The following is a 14587-nucleotide window of genomic DNA, read 5'->3' as shown; positions in this document are numbered from 1 at the left end:
GCATCCACAACTTCTAGAGGCAAGCTGTTCCACTGATTAATTGTTCTAACTGTCAGGAAATTTCTCCTCAGTTCTAAGTTGCTTCTCTCCTTGATTAGTTTCCACCCATTGCTTCTTGTTCTACCCTTAGGTGCCTTGGAGAATAGCTTGACTCCCTCTTCTTTGTGGCAGCCCATCAGAGGTGGTTTCCTACCAGTTCGCGCCAGTTCGGTAGAACCGATTCGTCAAATCTACCGAACCGGTTAGAAGAGGTTCCACCAGGAAGCAGGCCACACCTACAGAAGAGGTTCCAAAAATTTTTGAAACCCCCCCCCCCACACACACAGACTCACACAGACAGAGAAAGAAAGAAAGAAAGGAAGAAATGCATAAAGAAAAAAAAGAAAAAGTGAGAGGGAGATGAAAGAAAAAAAGGAAAAAGGGACAGAGACAAAAGGAAGGAAAGAGAGAGAGAGAGAGAGAGAAAACACATGGCCGGCAAGCCACTCCCACAAAGGACGCCACACCCACAGAGTAGGTTCTAAAAAATTTTGAAACCCACCACTGCAGCCCATCAAAAAACCAGGTTTTTCCCAACCTAGTCAAACCCCAGAAAATAAACCGAGATGCAAAATCAGCCCCGCTTCTCACAAGGGCTTCCTTTTCCAAACCAACTGGGCAGAATGGATCAGGATCAGAATAACAGAGTTACAAGAGACCTTGCAGATCATCTAGTCCAGTGATGGGCAACCTTTTTGGCGTGGTGTGTCAAAAATCGGCAAAAAATCGAGCATAACTCGCGTTGTGTGTCACTTCGACAAAAACATAATTTTGCGCAATTTATAGTTTAAACTACAAAAATGTATAATTGCAATATATAATTGTATTTAATAAACCAAAAACAAATTATTTAACATACCTGCTTAGTAACTTCTTTGTTCATCAGTCGATTTCGTATGTTGCCCTTGATATTATTGAACTTGTTTGGGGTGCCGTGAACCAGGGCTGTGGAGTCGGCTGCTTCCAGCTCCACGTCCTCATCAACATGCCGCTCCAGCCCGCCCCTGCTATGAATATTCCTAGTGACGCGAGGGCGAAGAATATGAATATTCATAGCGGGGGCGGGCCGGAGCGGCATGTTGATGAGGACGTGGAGCTGGAAGCAGCAGACTCCACAGCCCTGCCGTGAACTGAGATAAGTGTGGTGCGGTCGTAACCGACAGTCCCAGGAGTAGACTCTCTGTGCCGGCCTGACTGGAGAGAGGCGCGCACTGTTCCCGCGCTCCTCTCCTGCGGGTCCTCCCTCGCCACGCTGATGACATGTTTGCGCACGGCACGCATGCCTTACCAGCAGCCCCTGCGCTCAGAAAGGGGCGGCGGCAATACAGTAAGTGAGTGTGGGCGGGGGAGATCACACGTCCTGCCCCCCCCCGTTCCTCCAGCACAGATTCTTTCATCCTCGGCGGCCGTGCAGGAGCCGAGGATGAATCGCATGAAATCCTGTGCGTGTCACCCCAAATGGCTACGCGTGTCAGTACTGACACGCGTGTCATAGGTTCGCCATCACTGATCTAGTCCAACCCCCTGCCCAAGCAGGAGACTCTACATCATTTCTGATTGATTGCAGCCTTGCTTCAGAATATTTCTCCTTATTTCTAGGTTTTGAATCTCTAGGTTCACACTGGGTTGAAATGCAACCGAGCACCCACTCCTTGAGCCAGCCTGGAGGGTTAATAAAGTTGGGTTTATTCAATAAACTTTGAAACTTGGCTGTGCTAAGCTCTCAAAACTGTCCTGTTCACACATCCCCCCCCCCCTGCATCCAGAAGACAAAGTTGGGAGAAGGGACCTTGTTGGTAGGTCATCTAGTCCAACCCCCAGCCAAGCAGGAGACCCTACACCATTTCTGACAGATGGCAGTCCAGTCTCTTCTTGAAAGCCTCCAGTGATGAAGCTCCCACAACTTCCAAACACAACTCATTCCACTGAATATAGAATAACAGAGTTGGAAGGGACCTTGTAGGTCATCTAGTCCAACCCGCTGCCCAAGCAGGAGACCCTACACCATTTCTGACAGAGGGCAGTCCAGTCTCTTCTTGAAAGCTTCCAGGGATGAAGATCCGAGAACTTCTGAAGGCAACTTCTGTTCCATCAGTTGATTGTTTTCACTGTCAGAAAAATCCTCCTTATTTCCAGGTTGAATCTCTCCTTGTTCAGTTTCCATCCATTATTCCATAGAATAGAATAGAACAGAATAGAATAACAGAGTTTGGAAGTCTGAACCCCTGCTTAGGCAGGAAACCTCGACACCGGTACCACGCGCAACGCTTTTCACACGGTACTTTTGCAAAGCAGCGCGCCCGATGCCGTTGTGCGTCTGTGTTTGTATGTGTGTGTGAGACAGAGTGTTTGCAAAAGCAAAACGCGCAACGCCTTGCACGGCCGGCCCGTTGCACGCGGTCCCTCTTCGCCTGCCGTACGCCATCCCATAATTTTTCCTCCTCCCCTCCCCTCCCCACTCCTCCTTTTGCTCCGGTTCCCACGTGGTCCCGGGTTGGGAACCCGGGGTTGCATTGCACGTCGGAAGGCTTGCAAAAAAAAAAAAAAAAAGCAGAAAAAGCCCCGCTCCTCTGCAGCGCTTGCTGGAATGAGGAGGCTGCTGGGGGGGCCAAAGGGGATTTGGGGTTATTTCAGGGTCGCCGTCGGGGCATGGAGAAGCGGCCCCGGGGGTCGGCGGAAGGGGCGCCCGGGTTCTGGGTTTCTCGGGGAAGCCATCGGAGTTTTGCCCGGTCCCTGGAGATCTAGCCCTTGGGTGGGCGAAGGCTGGAGGGGAGCCGCCGGTCAGGAGGTAAGGAGATGCCCCCAGGAGGAGGGTCCCTCCTTCTCACCAGCCAAAGGGGGCTGGAAGCGTGCAAGTCCTCGTAGGGAGGTCTTTGCAAAGGTCCTGCCTGCTTTTCAGCTCCAGATTTCCTTTCCTCCCATCTTTTTCTCCGTTCTCTCTCCCATCTCTCCTTCCTTTCTTCCTCTACCTGCCTTCACTCCCTCCCTCTCTCTTATTTATTTACTTCCTCCTTCCCTCCCATCTTTTTCCTTCCTTCCCTCCCTCTCTTTTACTTTCTTCTTCCCCCCTCCCTTCCTCTACCTACCTTCCTATCATTCCTCTCTCTTTACTTACTCCTTCACTCCCATCTTTTTTCCTTCCCTCCCTCCCAGTTCCTTCCTATCCCCTTACTTTCTTACTTCTTCCTCCCTCCTGCCCTTCCTTCCTTTTTCTTCCTTCCTACCCTCCCTCTCTTTTATTTACTTCCTCCCTCCCATCTTTCTTCCTTCCCTCCCCCTTTGTCCCTAACCCCTCTCTCCCTCTTGTCCTTTTTCCCTCCCTCCCTCCTGCCCTTCCTCCCTTTTCCTTCCTTCTTTCCTCCTTCAGTCCGTCTCTCCCAGTCATCTTTCTCCTTCCTTCCTTCCTTCCTTCCTTCCTTCCTTCCTTCCTTCCTTCCTTCCTTCCTTCCTTCCTTCCTTCCTTCCTTCCTTCCTTCCTTCCTTCACCTACTTTCCTACCCTCCCTCTCATTTACTTCCTCTCTCTCTTCTTTTTTCTCCCCCCCTTTGTCCCTACCCCCTCTCTCCCTCTTAAGTCCTTCTTCCCTCCCTCCCTCCTGCCCATCCTTCCTTTTCCTTCCTTCTTTCCTCTCTCCGTCCGTCCTCCCAGTCATCTTTCTCCTTCCTTCCTTCCTTCCTTCCTTCCTACCCTCCCTTATTTACTTACTTCCTCGCTCACATCTTTTTTCCTCCCTCTCTCGCCCATTCCTTCCTACCCCCTCGCTTACTTCTTTCTCCCCTCCTGCCCTTCCTTCCTTCCCCAACCTTTCTACCCTCCCTCTCATTTACTTCCTCCCTCCCTTCTTTTTTCCTTCCTCCCTCCCTCCCCCCTTCCTTCCTGCCTTCCTCTACCTCCCCTCCCCTCCCTCCCATCAATCCATCTTTCTCTAGACAGAAACATTTTCAGCATCTTCCTATTTTTATCTGTAGATTTATGCAGGGCAGAGTCCCTATTCCAACTGGGGGGGGAGCATGCTTTTTAACCCTTCTTTTCTGTAAAACCCGTCTGCTTTTCAGTATTACATGTATTTTATTTGCGTTTGTATTTATAGTGGGCCGCTATTTCTCTGGATGGTACAGGGCTCCTTGCTTGGGGAGGGGGGGTTGAACTACAAGACCTCCAAGGACCCTTCCCACCCATATTATTTTATGTTCTATACAAGCAACTCAGAGTCCCGGGGAGGGGGCTGCAGAGCAGATTAAAGTCCATTTTTATCTGTGGGTTCTCTCTTTTCTACCCTTATGTACTTAAACTAGGATTGCAACTGTACTTAACTACCATGGCAATTATACCTAGCTAGCATTGCTACTCTGCCTAACTAGCATTGCAGCTGTATCTAGCTGTATCTATCTGCAACTATAACTAGCTAGTATTGCAGCTGTACCTAACTAGCATTATAGGTATATCTAACTATCATTTCAACTGTCCCTGACTGGCATTGCAACTGTACTTGACTGCCATACCTAACTAGCTTTGCAATGAAGCAGCTAGTCCTCCGTTACACTGTGCATTCTTGTGTGTGTGTGGGGGGGGTGTTGTTGTGGTCTCTTCCAGTGTCTTGCAATGGCTGAGCAATTGGGAAGTCTGGAAAACAGCCTGGCTAAGAGGCCGAGGGAGGAGAAGGAGCCGGGGAAGCAGGAGGAGAACGGACACGATGCCAAAAGGCTGAAGGACAACGAGGACGAGGTCAAAGACGAGGCAAAGAAGTTCCCGAAGAAGAAAGTTGTGCTGTTGCTGGTGTATTGTGGGAAAGGCTATCATGGGATGCAGGTAAGTGCCTGGCTGTAATGGCACGTGGGAATATGACTTCGAACCTAGGTCAGTGATGGCTAACCTTTTTTGGCTCCCTTGGCAAAAGTGGGGGGAGCGCAAGGGGGTCGTGCATGGGCGTGCCACGCCCATAATGCTATGCATGTCCCCCCCTCCCTGCGCACATGCGGGCACGACCAGCTCACACACGCACAAACACCTTTCTAGAAGCTTGGGGAGGGCAAAAACAGCCCCCCCCCTCACATGGAGGCTCCCCGGAGGCTTCAGAGAAGTCACTTCCAGTTTGCTCGTAGAGCCATTTTTTGCCCTCTGGAGCCTTCTGGGAAGCCTCCTGAAGACCTCCGGAGGGCGAAAACCGGCCCTATGAGTAAACCGGAAGTCCTTTCCCGAACTTCTGGTTTGCCTGTAGGGCCAGTTTTTCGCACTCCAAACGGCCTCAAAAGAAGGCCGAAGTCAGCTGGCCAGCGCACGGATGCGCGCTGGAGCTGACAGGGCAACGCCTCGCGTGCCCTAACAAATGGCTGTGTGTGCCACAGGTTCGCCATCACGGGCCTAGAACAATTTTACTGTCACTTTGAATGTACACTAATCTGCATACGTTAAAATGAAATTTTGTTGCGCGCAGCTCTGAAAGGGTCTCCGCCTACAATATACTCTAGATAAAAATGACTAAATAAATGAATGAATACAAAATTATGCATCTCTCTCTATATATAAAATCCAAATACCACTCAAACACATCATGAAATTTCTAGAACCATAAAGCCTACAAAGTTGTAATTTGGCATGTATGTTCCTCTTGGCTTCTAGGTGCTCACTAAGAAAGGATTTTTTGAAATGACTATCAGATCCATTAGTATTTCTTATAGGGTCTCCTGCCTGAGCAGGGCGTTGGACTAGAAGACCTCCAAGTTCCCTTCCAACTCTGTTATTCTGCTCTCTGCAGATGTTTGAATGTTCTCAGGATCTAAAGTCCTTGTTTGGATAAAGGTGATCCAGTTCAGCTGGAGTTAGACTTCCTCGGATGGCCTCGTAAATCAGTTTTCAGCTTTTAATAAGCAGCAGACAAATTCATTTTTGGTCAATACAGTCAATCCTCTCCCTCCTTCCCTCCCTCTCTCTTTCCCCCCATCTCTTAGCGCAACGTGAAATCTTCCCAGTACAGGACAATTGAAGACGACTTAGTATCAGCCCTCATAAAATCTGGATGTATTCCAGAAAACCATGGAGAAGACATGAAGAAAATGTCATTTCAGAGATGTGCTAGGACCGATAAGGTAATACCAGAAGTTCTTGACTAATGGCCATTGGTTTAATGATGGGGAATTAAAGATTGTGCTGAATAGGTAATTGTTGTTAGTTGCGAAGTTGTGTCCGACCCATCACGACCCCATGGACAACGTTCCTCCAGGCCTTCCTGTCGTCTACCATCCTCTGGAGTCCATTGAAGCTCACACTGACTGCTTCCGTGACTCCATCCAGCCCCCTCATTCTCTGCCATCCCTTCTTCTTTTGCCCTCCATTGTTCCCAGCATAAGACTCTTCTCCAGGGAGTCTTTCCTTCTCATTAGGTGGCCAAAGTCTTTGAGTTTCCTTTTCAGGATCTGGCCTTCTAAAGAACAGTCAGGGTTGATCTCCTCTAGGACTGACCGGTTGGATGGCCTTGCAGTCCAAGGGACTCGCAGGAGTCTTCTCCAGCACCAGAGTTCAAGGGCCTCCATTCTTTGGCGCTCAGTCTTCCTTATGGCCCAGCCTTCACAGCCATCCATTGCAACTGGGAAATCCGTCGCCTTGACTAGACACACTTGTGTTGGCAGGGTGATGTCTCTGTTTTTTAGTATGCTGTCTAGGTTTGCCATAGCTTTCCTCCCCAGGAGCAAGCATCTTTTAATTTCTTGGCTGCAGTTCCCATCTGCGGTGATCTTGGAGCCCAGGAAAATATAATCTACCTCCATTTCTTCCACATCCATTTACCAGGAATTGAGAGGGTCGGATGCCATGATCTTAGTAATTCAGTTGGTTTTTGAACGAACAGTTGTTTTTTTCCTGGGACTTAATTTTAACACTTAATATTTTCAAGTCTGTGAATTGCAAATTGAGTGGCAAACGTTCTTCGAAATGTGACTCAGTGGCATTTTTATGACATCTACCAGTTGTACCGATTCTGTCCAGTTCTGTTTAGTCTGTTCCTCATTTTTATTTGATTTCTTTTGGGGGGGAAAAATTCAGGGTGTGTCTGCGGCCGGACAGATTGTTTCCTTGAAGGTCTGGCTGATCGAAGATATTTTACAGAAGATAAACCAGCATCTACCTTCTCATATAAGAATTTTAGGTAAGGCAACAGGACTTTAGAATTATATGATAAGACACAAGAAACTTGGGGATTCTCAGTCATCCAGGTCATGGTTGTACCAAAGGTGCTTTTTCAAGAGGCAACTGAACATTCTTTGTTTTTCCTTGAAGACATTTTGCTTCTCATCCAAAAAGCTTCTTCAACTCTGACTGGATGGTGGGAATGGACGGATTTATATTCCTTGCCAATAGCTGGTCATTTGCGTTCTTTTTGTTTTTTGGGGGTGGGGAGGATTTAGGAAAAAAAACCTTGTGGCCCAGTGACCTCGGCCCGAGGACACTGCATCTGTTTTTAAAAACATACAGTAGTAGCCAAAATTGTGGAAATTTTTATTTTAATGGGATTAAAATTAAAAATGTAATTTTAACGGGGGTGCGGGAGGTTGCACACATGCACGGGGGGGGGCGCAGAGGGGCATGCACACATGAGCAGGGGGGGGCACATTGCATTATGGGTGTAGTGCATTGTATTATGGGTATTGCACGCATGCACGGGGGCATGGAGAGGTCGTGCATGCATGTGCAGGGGGACGGGGTGCATTGCATTATGGGTGTTGCACACATGCACGAGTGTGAGAGGCGCGGAGGGGTCATGCACACATGAGCAGGGGACAGCGCATTGCATTATGGGTGTGGTGCATTGCATTATGGGTGTTGCACGCATGCACAGGGGCGTGTGGAGGAGTCGTGCACGCATGCTCAGGGGGACAGGGCGCATTGCATTATGGGTATAGGCGTGTGCTCGATTTTGCCACGCGAGGAGAGAAAGTTTAGCCACCCTGTCCTAAAGTTTTGTCTGTTAAAAAAAAAATAGGGCTGAAAAGAGTGACAGGGAAATTCAATTCCAAGAACAGATGTGACGCCCGGACCTATTCCTACATGCTGCCGACGTTCGCCTTCGCCCACAAGGACGACACACGTCAGGATGAAACCTACCGCTTGAGTGCCGAGACTTTGGAGGCCGTCAACGACCTCCTGGCCTGCTACAAAGGCACCCACAACTTCCACAACTTCACCTCCCAGAAGGGCCCCAAGGACCCCAGCGCCAAACGTTACATCATGGAGATGCTGTGCGAAGAGCCCTTCGTGAGGGACGGCTTGGAGTTTGCGGTGGTCAAGGTGAAAGGGCAGAGTTTCATGATGCACCAGATCCGTAAGATGGTCGGCTTGGTGATCGCCATCGTGAAGGGCCATGCCGCCAAATCCATTATGGAGCAGAGCTGGGGAGAGGAGAAGGTGGACATTCCCAAAGCCCCTGGGCTGGGCCTGATTTTGGAACGGGTTCACTTTGAGAGCTACAACCAGCGGTTTGGGGACGACGGCCTCCACGAAGCCCTGGAATGGGCAGAAGAAGAGGAGAAGATTGCGGCTTTCAAAGAGCAGCACATCTATCCCACCATTATCAAGACGGAGAAGGAAGAGAGGTCCATGATGAGTTGGCTGGAGACGCTCTTCAACCATCAGTTTGATTCCACCATCTCGAGGTTGCAGGAAGATACCAGAGATGCCAAGGTAAGGGGAAACGATTTTGAGACGATCCCTCCTCCTCAGGCCAAGAACCAGGGGGGTTCAGTGGTGAAGGGGCTGGAGTAGAAGTGGTGAGGCTCATATTGAGGTCCCCTCTCAACTAAACTTCTTGGACGAGAAGCTTCTATCTTCTGATTCTTGATGAATGTATTTTTTTTCTTTTATATACACCGAGAGTTTCTGCACCAAAGACAAATTCCTTGTGTATCCAGTCACACTTGGCCAATAAAGAATTCCTATCCTATCCTATTCTATTCCTATTCTTTTCTTTTTCTATTTTTTCTTTTCTTATCTATTCCTATTTCTATTCTTTTCTATTTCTCTTCTATTTCTATTCTCTTCTATTCCTATTATTTTCTTTTTCTATTATTTTCTTTTCTATTCCTATTCTATTATTTTCTATTTTCATTCTATTTCTATTCTATTCCTATTCTTTTTCTATTTTTTCTTTTCTTTTCTTTTCTATTCCTATTTCTATTCTTTTCTATTTCTCTTCTCTTCTATTCCTATTCTTTTCTTTTTCTATTTATTATTTTCTTTTCTATTCCTATTTCTATTCTATTTTTATTCTATTTCTATTCCTATTCCTATTCTTTTCTATTTCTTTTCTATTTCTCTCCTACTTCTATTCTATTCTATTCTTTGATGATAAGTGAAATATTTTCAAGGAAAAAAAACCCCCAAGAAAGCCTTTGGGTGGGATGTGGGGGGAACCACTTTTGAGATTATTATGACCTGGGTGATGGAGAATCTCCATTGAAAAATTAAAATGTTTTGCTTCTTTCAGTCTGATCCTGAAGGCAGCGATGGATGTGAAGACAATTCTGATTGAGGATTTCAGGCACCCTTTGATACCCTGGATTCTAGTCCCTTTGGCCAGGAAAACCAAGCTTTTCTCAGTGATGGATATTCCTTAGTCTTGAACCAAATGAAATGATGCTTTCCATCCTCACTGCAGCAATGGAAAGGGAGACTGCTAGCTAGAACAAACACTGCTTAAATTATGCTCTATAAAAAAATGATTTTTTAAAAACATGTCGGAGAAAAATAATTATCGGACTCTTACGGATAAGGGCAAGCCATTAAGAATGCTGTTCTCTTGTTTTTTTCCAAACAGCCAAAATTAATTGTTCTCTCGGAAAGCTTTCTGTGATTATTGGCTTAGCCGAATAGTAAGGATTTTGGAAACTCTTTCTTCCTTTTGTAAAAACAATATATTTTTAATTTGTTTTTTTTTTTTTAATTTTCACTTTCTCATAGACCAAATAATGTGGTGGTTGAAACAAACTCTGGATTGGAACATCTGAGTTTCATCTCCTTTTTTTATTTTAGGAAATTCTATTTCAGGTTTTTTTTAATGCTCCTTTTGGAAAATAATAATAATAATAAAGGCTTCTTATGACACAAGGTACTAAGGTTTTTAAAAAATTATTTCTAATCCAGGCTGCATGTAATGCTGCCATAACTTGGTTGATCTGGGGGAAGGTCAGAGAATATTCTCAGTGTTGGAAGCCATCAAGAAAAAGAAGCCAGAACTAGTGGTGGGTTTCAAAAATTTTTGGAACCTCTTCTGTAGGTGTGGTCTGCTTTCCGGGTCCACTGGTGGAACCTCTTCTAACCGGTTCAGTAGATTTGATGAACCGGTTCTACCAAACTGGTGCGAACTAGTAGGAACCCACCTCTGGCCCGAACATAGTTGTTTTGCTTACTAGTTAACTATCAGTACAGGTAGTTGTCGACTTAACCATTCATTTAGTGTCCGTTTGAAGTTATGATGACACTGAAAAAACGGACTGAATATTTGCAAGTCAAGGACGAGTATATAGGTGATTATGAATGTCCTAATAAAAAAATAGAATAAAAGAACAGCTTAGCTGCAAATAAATGGCTATTTATTATCATTTATTTGGTGAATTGGGGTTTGAATCCAATTATTATGTGAGTATATTTTTATGAGCAAAATGCATTACCACGGGAGAGCCAAATTGTTGGAAAACTGCTGGAATTTTTTAAAATAATTTTTATAATAATGATTTATAATTGTAGGACAAAGCCTACAATTTTCACCTTTTTTAAAGATAAAAAATAGATCTGTATATTAAGCTTTATTAATCGCTATTCTCCTTGTGCCGGCTTGAAAAATCAAAATTTCACATTCCTGCAGGTCTTATTTTTTAATATGTCAATAATGAATAAATGGTGTAGGTATGGTTTCCTGTTTAGGCAGTGGGGTTGGACTAGATGACCTACAAGGTCCCTTCCAATTTGTTAATCTGAGTTGAGGTGAATGTTTATACTTTGCTTCCCCTACTTTCATATTATTTGGTCCCTTGCTGGCTTCCGTAGCGGGAATCGCATCTTGCTAGTTTTCTTCCGTTTACAAAGGATTTCAACCCCACCCACCCCGATCCACTGCGCCTGCACTGCCGGAGCTATACATTGCAATCGACCAATAGAATCTCTTCCCCCCCCCCCAAAGAGGTGGAGCTTACGATGGTATGATCTGAAGGGATTCTTAAAGTGGTACCGTCTGGTGCAGAAACATGCTTTTGAGCAAACTTGCATAAAGTAAGTAGATAAAGTTCACTTTTTTAAAACAATAGGGAAGGGCATTTTCCTGGCTGGTGTGTGCATGCGTGTGTGTATAATATATAATATATATTTACATTATATATACACAGATCAACTCTGTAGCCAAGACCCTCATCTCCAGAATCAAACGCCTAGCCGACAAAGACCACCTGAAAACTGAATTACAGACTCTCACAAACGTATTAATCTCCAACGGATTCCAAAGAAAAACAATTACCAACCTATTCAAAGGGAGACTCCCCCCAAAAAGCGAGACACAGAACAGGACAACGACATCGGCCTCCTCTCTTACATCAAAGGCACCACAGATAAAATCAGCAAAATTCTCCATAAGCACAATATCACGACAGCCTTCAGCACTGACCAAAAAATAGCCAACATCTTAAGAAACCCCAAAGACAAAATCCAGCTAGAAAACCAAGGAGTCTACAAAATACCATGTAAAATCTGCCCTGCCACATACATTGGACAAACTAATAGGAGAATAAATGCACGCATCGCAGAACACAGTCACACAAAAAAACTTCCTTTTTCAGCACCTTAAAGCTACAGGACATGAAATTAATTTTGAAGGAACCAGGTTAATCTCCAAAACAGAACACTTCAACAAGAGAATAATTATGGAAGCTATCGAAATAGAGAAACACCCCCACAACATGAATAAACATGACGATACCTCCCGCCTACCAAACATCTGGAAACCAGCCCTAATCAACAAATGGGCCCCATCCACCACCCAGGCCATTGCAACATGAAACAACAACGGACACACAGCCAGCACCAATCAGCACCAATCTACCAATCATGATACAACCAAACAAACAATCATTCCACTTACTGAAACAAAGCCAGTACTCCACATACCCCACACCAAGATTTATAGAAAGACGGCAGCTCCGACCACGCTTTAAGCTCCAAACCCAGCCTGAAGATGTTCAGCCGGTGCAATGGCCGTGCTGGTAGTTTTTAAAGAATGGGTTTGTAGAGTGTGAAGTTTATGTGCTTTATTGTGATTTTTAATATGCTTCTTATTGTTTCTTGCTTGCTTATCAATAGTTTTGTGGCTCTTTGGAATTGCTTTTATAGTTTTCATTGCTTGCAAGCTGCCTAGAGTCCTCTGGAGGAGAGGCGCAGTTACATACATATAAATTAATTAGCAGATACATTTAATTCCATCATGGGTTCAACACAGATATATCGTGGGTTTTGCTGATTTCTGGATCCAAGGGTGAGAAATTGGAATAATTAATAAGTTATAGTTTAATTCCATCATGAGCTCATTTGTTGAGGGAGAGATTTTATTTATTTATTTATTTATTTTGGTTTGTCAAGCATGTATGAGAAAAGTATAAGTACTAATATAACATATAAACATCAGTATAAGCAGGTATATCTATCATGTATGTATGTCAGAAATGAGTACAAATAGATAAGAACAGTAGGATGGGGGTGGTAGGCATCCTAGTGCATTTATGCACGCCCCCTTAGAGACCTCTTAGGAATGGGGTGAGGTCCACGGTAGACAGTTTGTGGGTTATGAATGGTGTCGTCATCAGAATATTAATTGCAGCTCCTGCTTTTCCTCAGCCTTACTCCAGAGGCTCCCCAACCCATGGAGTGCCTTGGCATTGCCTGAGGAGACAGTGAAAATGTTCTGACTGGATGTCCAGAAGGGTATTTCATTCCCTTTGAGGCTTACAGTTGGAGCAAACATTCCTTTTGTTACCTGTTGATTGATTGGTGATCAGTAAATTATCTCATACTTGGCTTGCTAAATGCATAATTAGGAATTTCTGTTCCGGTTCTCTTTTCCTTTTTAGGTACTTTGATTCTAACTGTGATACTCACCTTGGACAGCACTGTCTGCCAGGCACCCCTTCTACGTAACGAGCACAGTTGATCTCCAGAACAGATCCCAGCAGTATAAATAATGTATTGATCTTGAGATCTTCACGAGAAGATACATACCAAGATTCTCTCCTGAATCAATGAATTTGTCATTTGAATTAACTGGATTGTAAGCTCTAAACCTTGGAAAGAATCGGCCTGTGTCAGGGCCATTGAATGGCTGGAATATGCCATTAAGAAGCGTAGCTGTTTGAGAGAACCACTTAAAAAGCAGTGTGGTTTTCCTAAGTCCCACTTTTTAAAATAAAGTTAACAGTGGCAGGGGCATGCAAAATCCAAAAACAAGCTATATCACCGATTAGGATGAGACAGGATCTCAGCCTCTTGAGGTAGGGTTAGGTAGGATGAGATTGTAGATCAAATTGTTCTATCTAAAAGGGTTTTTTTTTTTTTTTGCATGAAACTTCTGGTGGTTTCCCTGCTAAAATTCTACCTTGGTCAGGATAGAATTTTAGAGGACTGGAAAAGTGACTTTAGGTAAAGGTAAAGGTTCCCCCCGCATATGTATGCTAGTCGTTTCTGGCTATAGGGGCGGTGCTCATCTCCGTTTCAAAGCCAAAGAGCCAGCGCTGTCCAAAGACATCTCCGTGGCCAGCATAACTCAATGCCGAAGGCGCACGGAACGCTGTTACCTTCCCACCAAAGGTGGTCCCTATTTTTCTACTGGCATTTTTTACATGCTTTCAAACTGCTTGGTTGGCAGAAGCTGGGACACGTAACAGGAGCTCCCTCTATTATGCAGCGCTAGGGATTCGAACCGCCAAACTGCTGACCTTTCTGATTGACAAGCTCAACGTCTTAGCCACTAAGCCACCTTTATGGAGGGAGGAGGGGGGGGTAATCACCACACGACTAGGGTATGTCTAATTTAAACACTCATCTATCCAGATCCGTAATCTGTAACTAAGGAAATAAACTAGATTCTAACAGGATTGTGTCTGAATGTTTTTGAAACTTAAAAAAAGTTGATTGTTTAAAGAGCCTCCGGGTTGAAAGGATGAGTGGGTGACATCACCTTTGCCCAGGGATACCCCAGGGGTGGGGGGTGGGAGGCTCATTTTATATCCCTGCAAGGACCTCACCCCGACATGCAGGAGGTCTCTGGTTTTGAACCCGGTCTTCTAACCACGTGAGCCACCCTGCTCCAGTCCATAATGGTGAGAAAAATGGAAAAAGGAGCTTATGACCAACAGCAAGATGGACAGACTCATGTTACTGGAGTGATGGGGGAAGGACTAAAGGACCAGATCAGAGATAAATTGGGAGAAAGACTTAGGATAACTAAACCTTACTGAATGCATTCAAGAACGCATGACTAGACTAGAGGGACATCAATAGAATACATATCTCCTTATGAGAG

General features: G+C 45.1%; 1 protein-coding gene and 1 non-coding gene across 3 annotated transcripts; both read left to right on the top strand.

The window, feature by feature from the left end:
* The first annotated feature begins 2503 nt into the window (after window positions 1-2503).
* Window positions 2504-14159, top strand: PUS1 (pseudouridine synthase 1). Of its 2 annotated transcripts, XR_015695537.1 has the most exons (7): window positions 2504-2827; window positions 4633-4848; window positions 5988-6125; window positions 7078-7180; window positions 8015-8712; window positions 9515-11295; window positions 11409-14159. XR_015695537.1 is itself a non-coding variant. In XM_087705788.1 (6 exons), the coding sequence occupies exons 1-6, from the start codon at window positions 2627-2629 to the stop codon at window positions 9557-9559; spliced, it is 1401 nt and encodes a 466-aa protein (XP_087561914.1). In that variant the 5' UTR covers window positions 2504-2626; the 3' UTR covers window positions 9560-14159. The 2 variants fall into 2 exon arrangements, 1 of the variants encoding a protein (XP_087561914.1); XM_087705788.1 differs by having other exon boundaries at window positions 9515-14159.
* Window positions 12898-13034, top strand: LOC148048889 (small nucleolar RNA SNORA49). Its single transcript, XR_015695717.1, has one exon. It is a non-coding gene; the product is annotated as a small nucleolar RNA SNORA49 (small nucleolar RNA).
* Window positions 14160-14587: the final 428 nt, after the last annotated feature.

Source organism: Thamnophis sirtalis, unplaced genomic scaffold (assembly GCF_051295495.1).
Source record: "Thamnophis sirtalis isolate CommonGarterSnake01/CBP01778 unplaced genomic scaffold, rThaSir2_p1.2 scaffold_2, whole genome shotgun sequence".
In the NCBI taxonomy this organism is placed as follows: Eukaryota; Metazoa; Chordata; class Lepidosauria; order Squamata; family Natricidae; genus Thamnophis; species Thamnophis sirtalis.
Note: the sequence above shows the minus strand (reverse complement) of the source record. Positions and strands in the feature narration are given on the sequence as shown.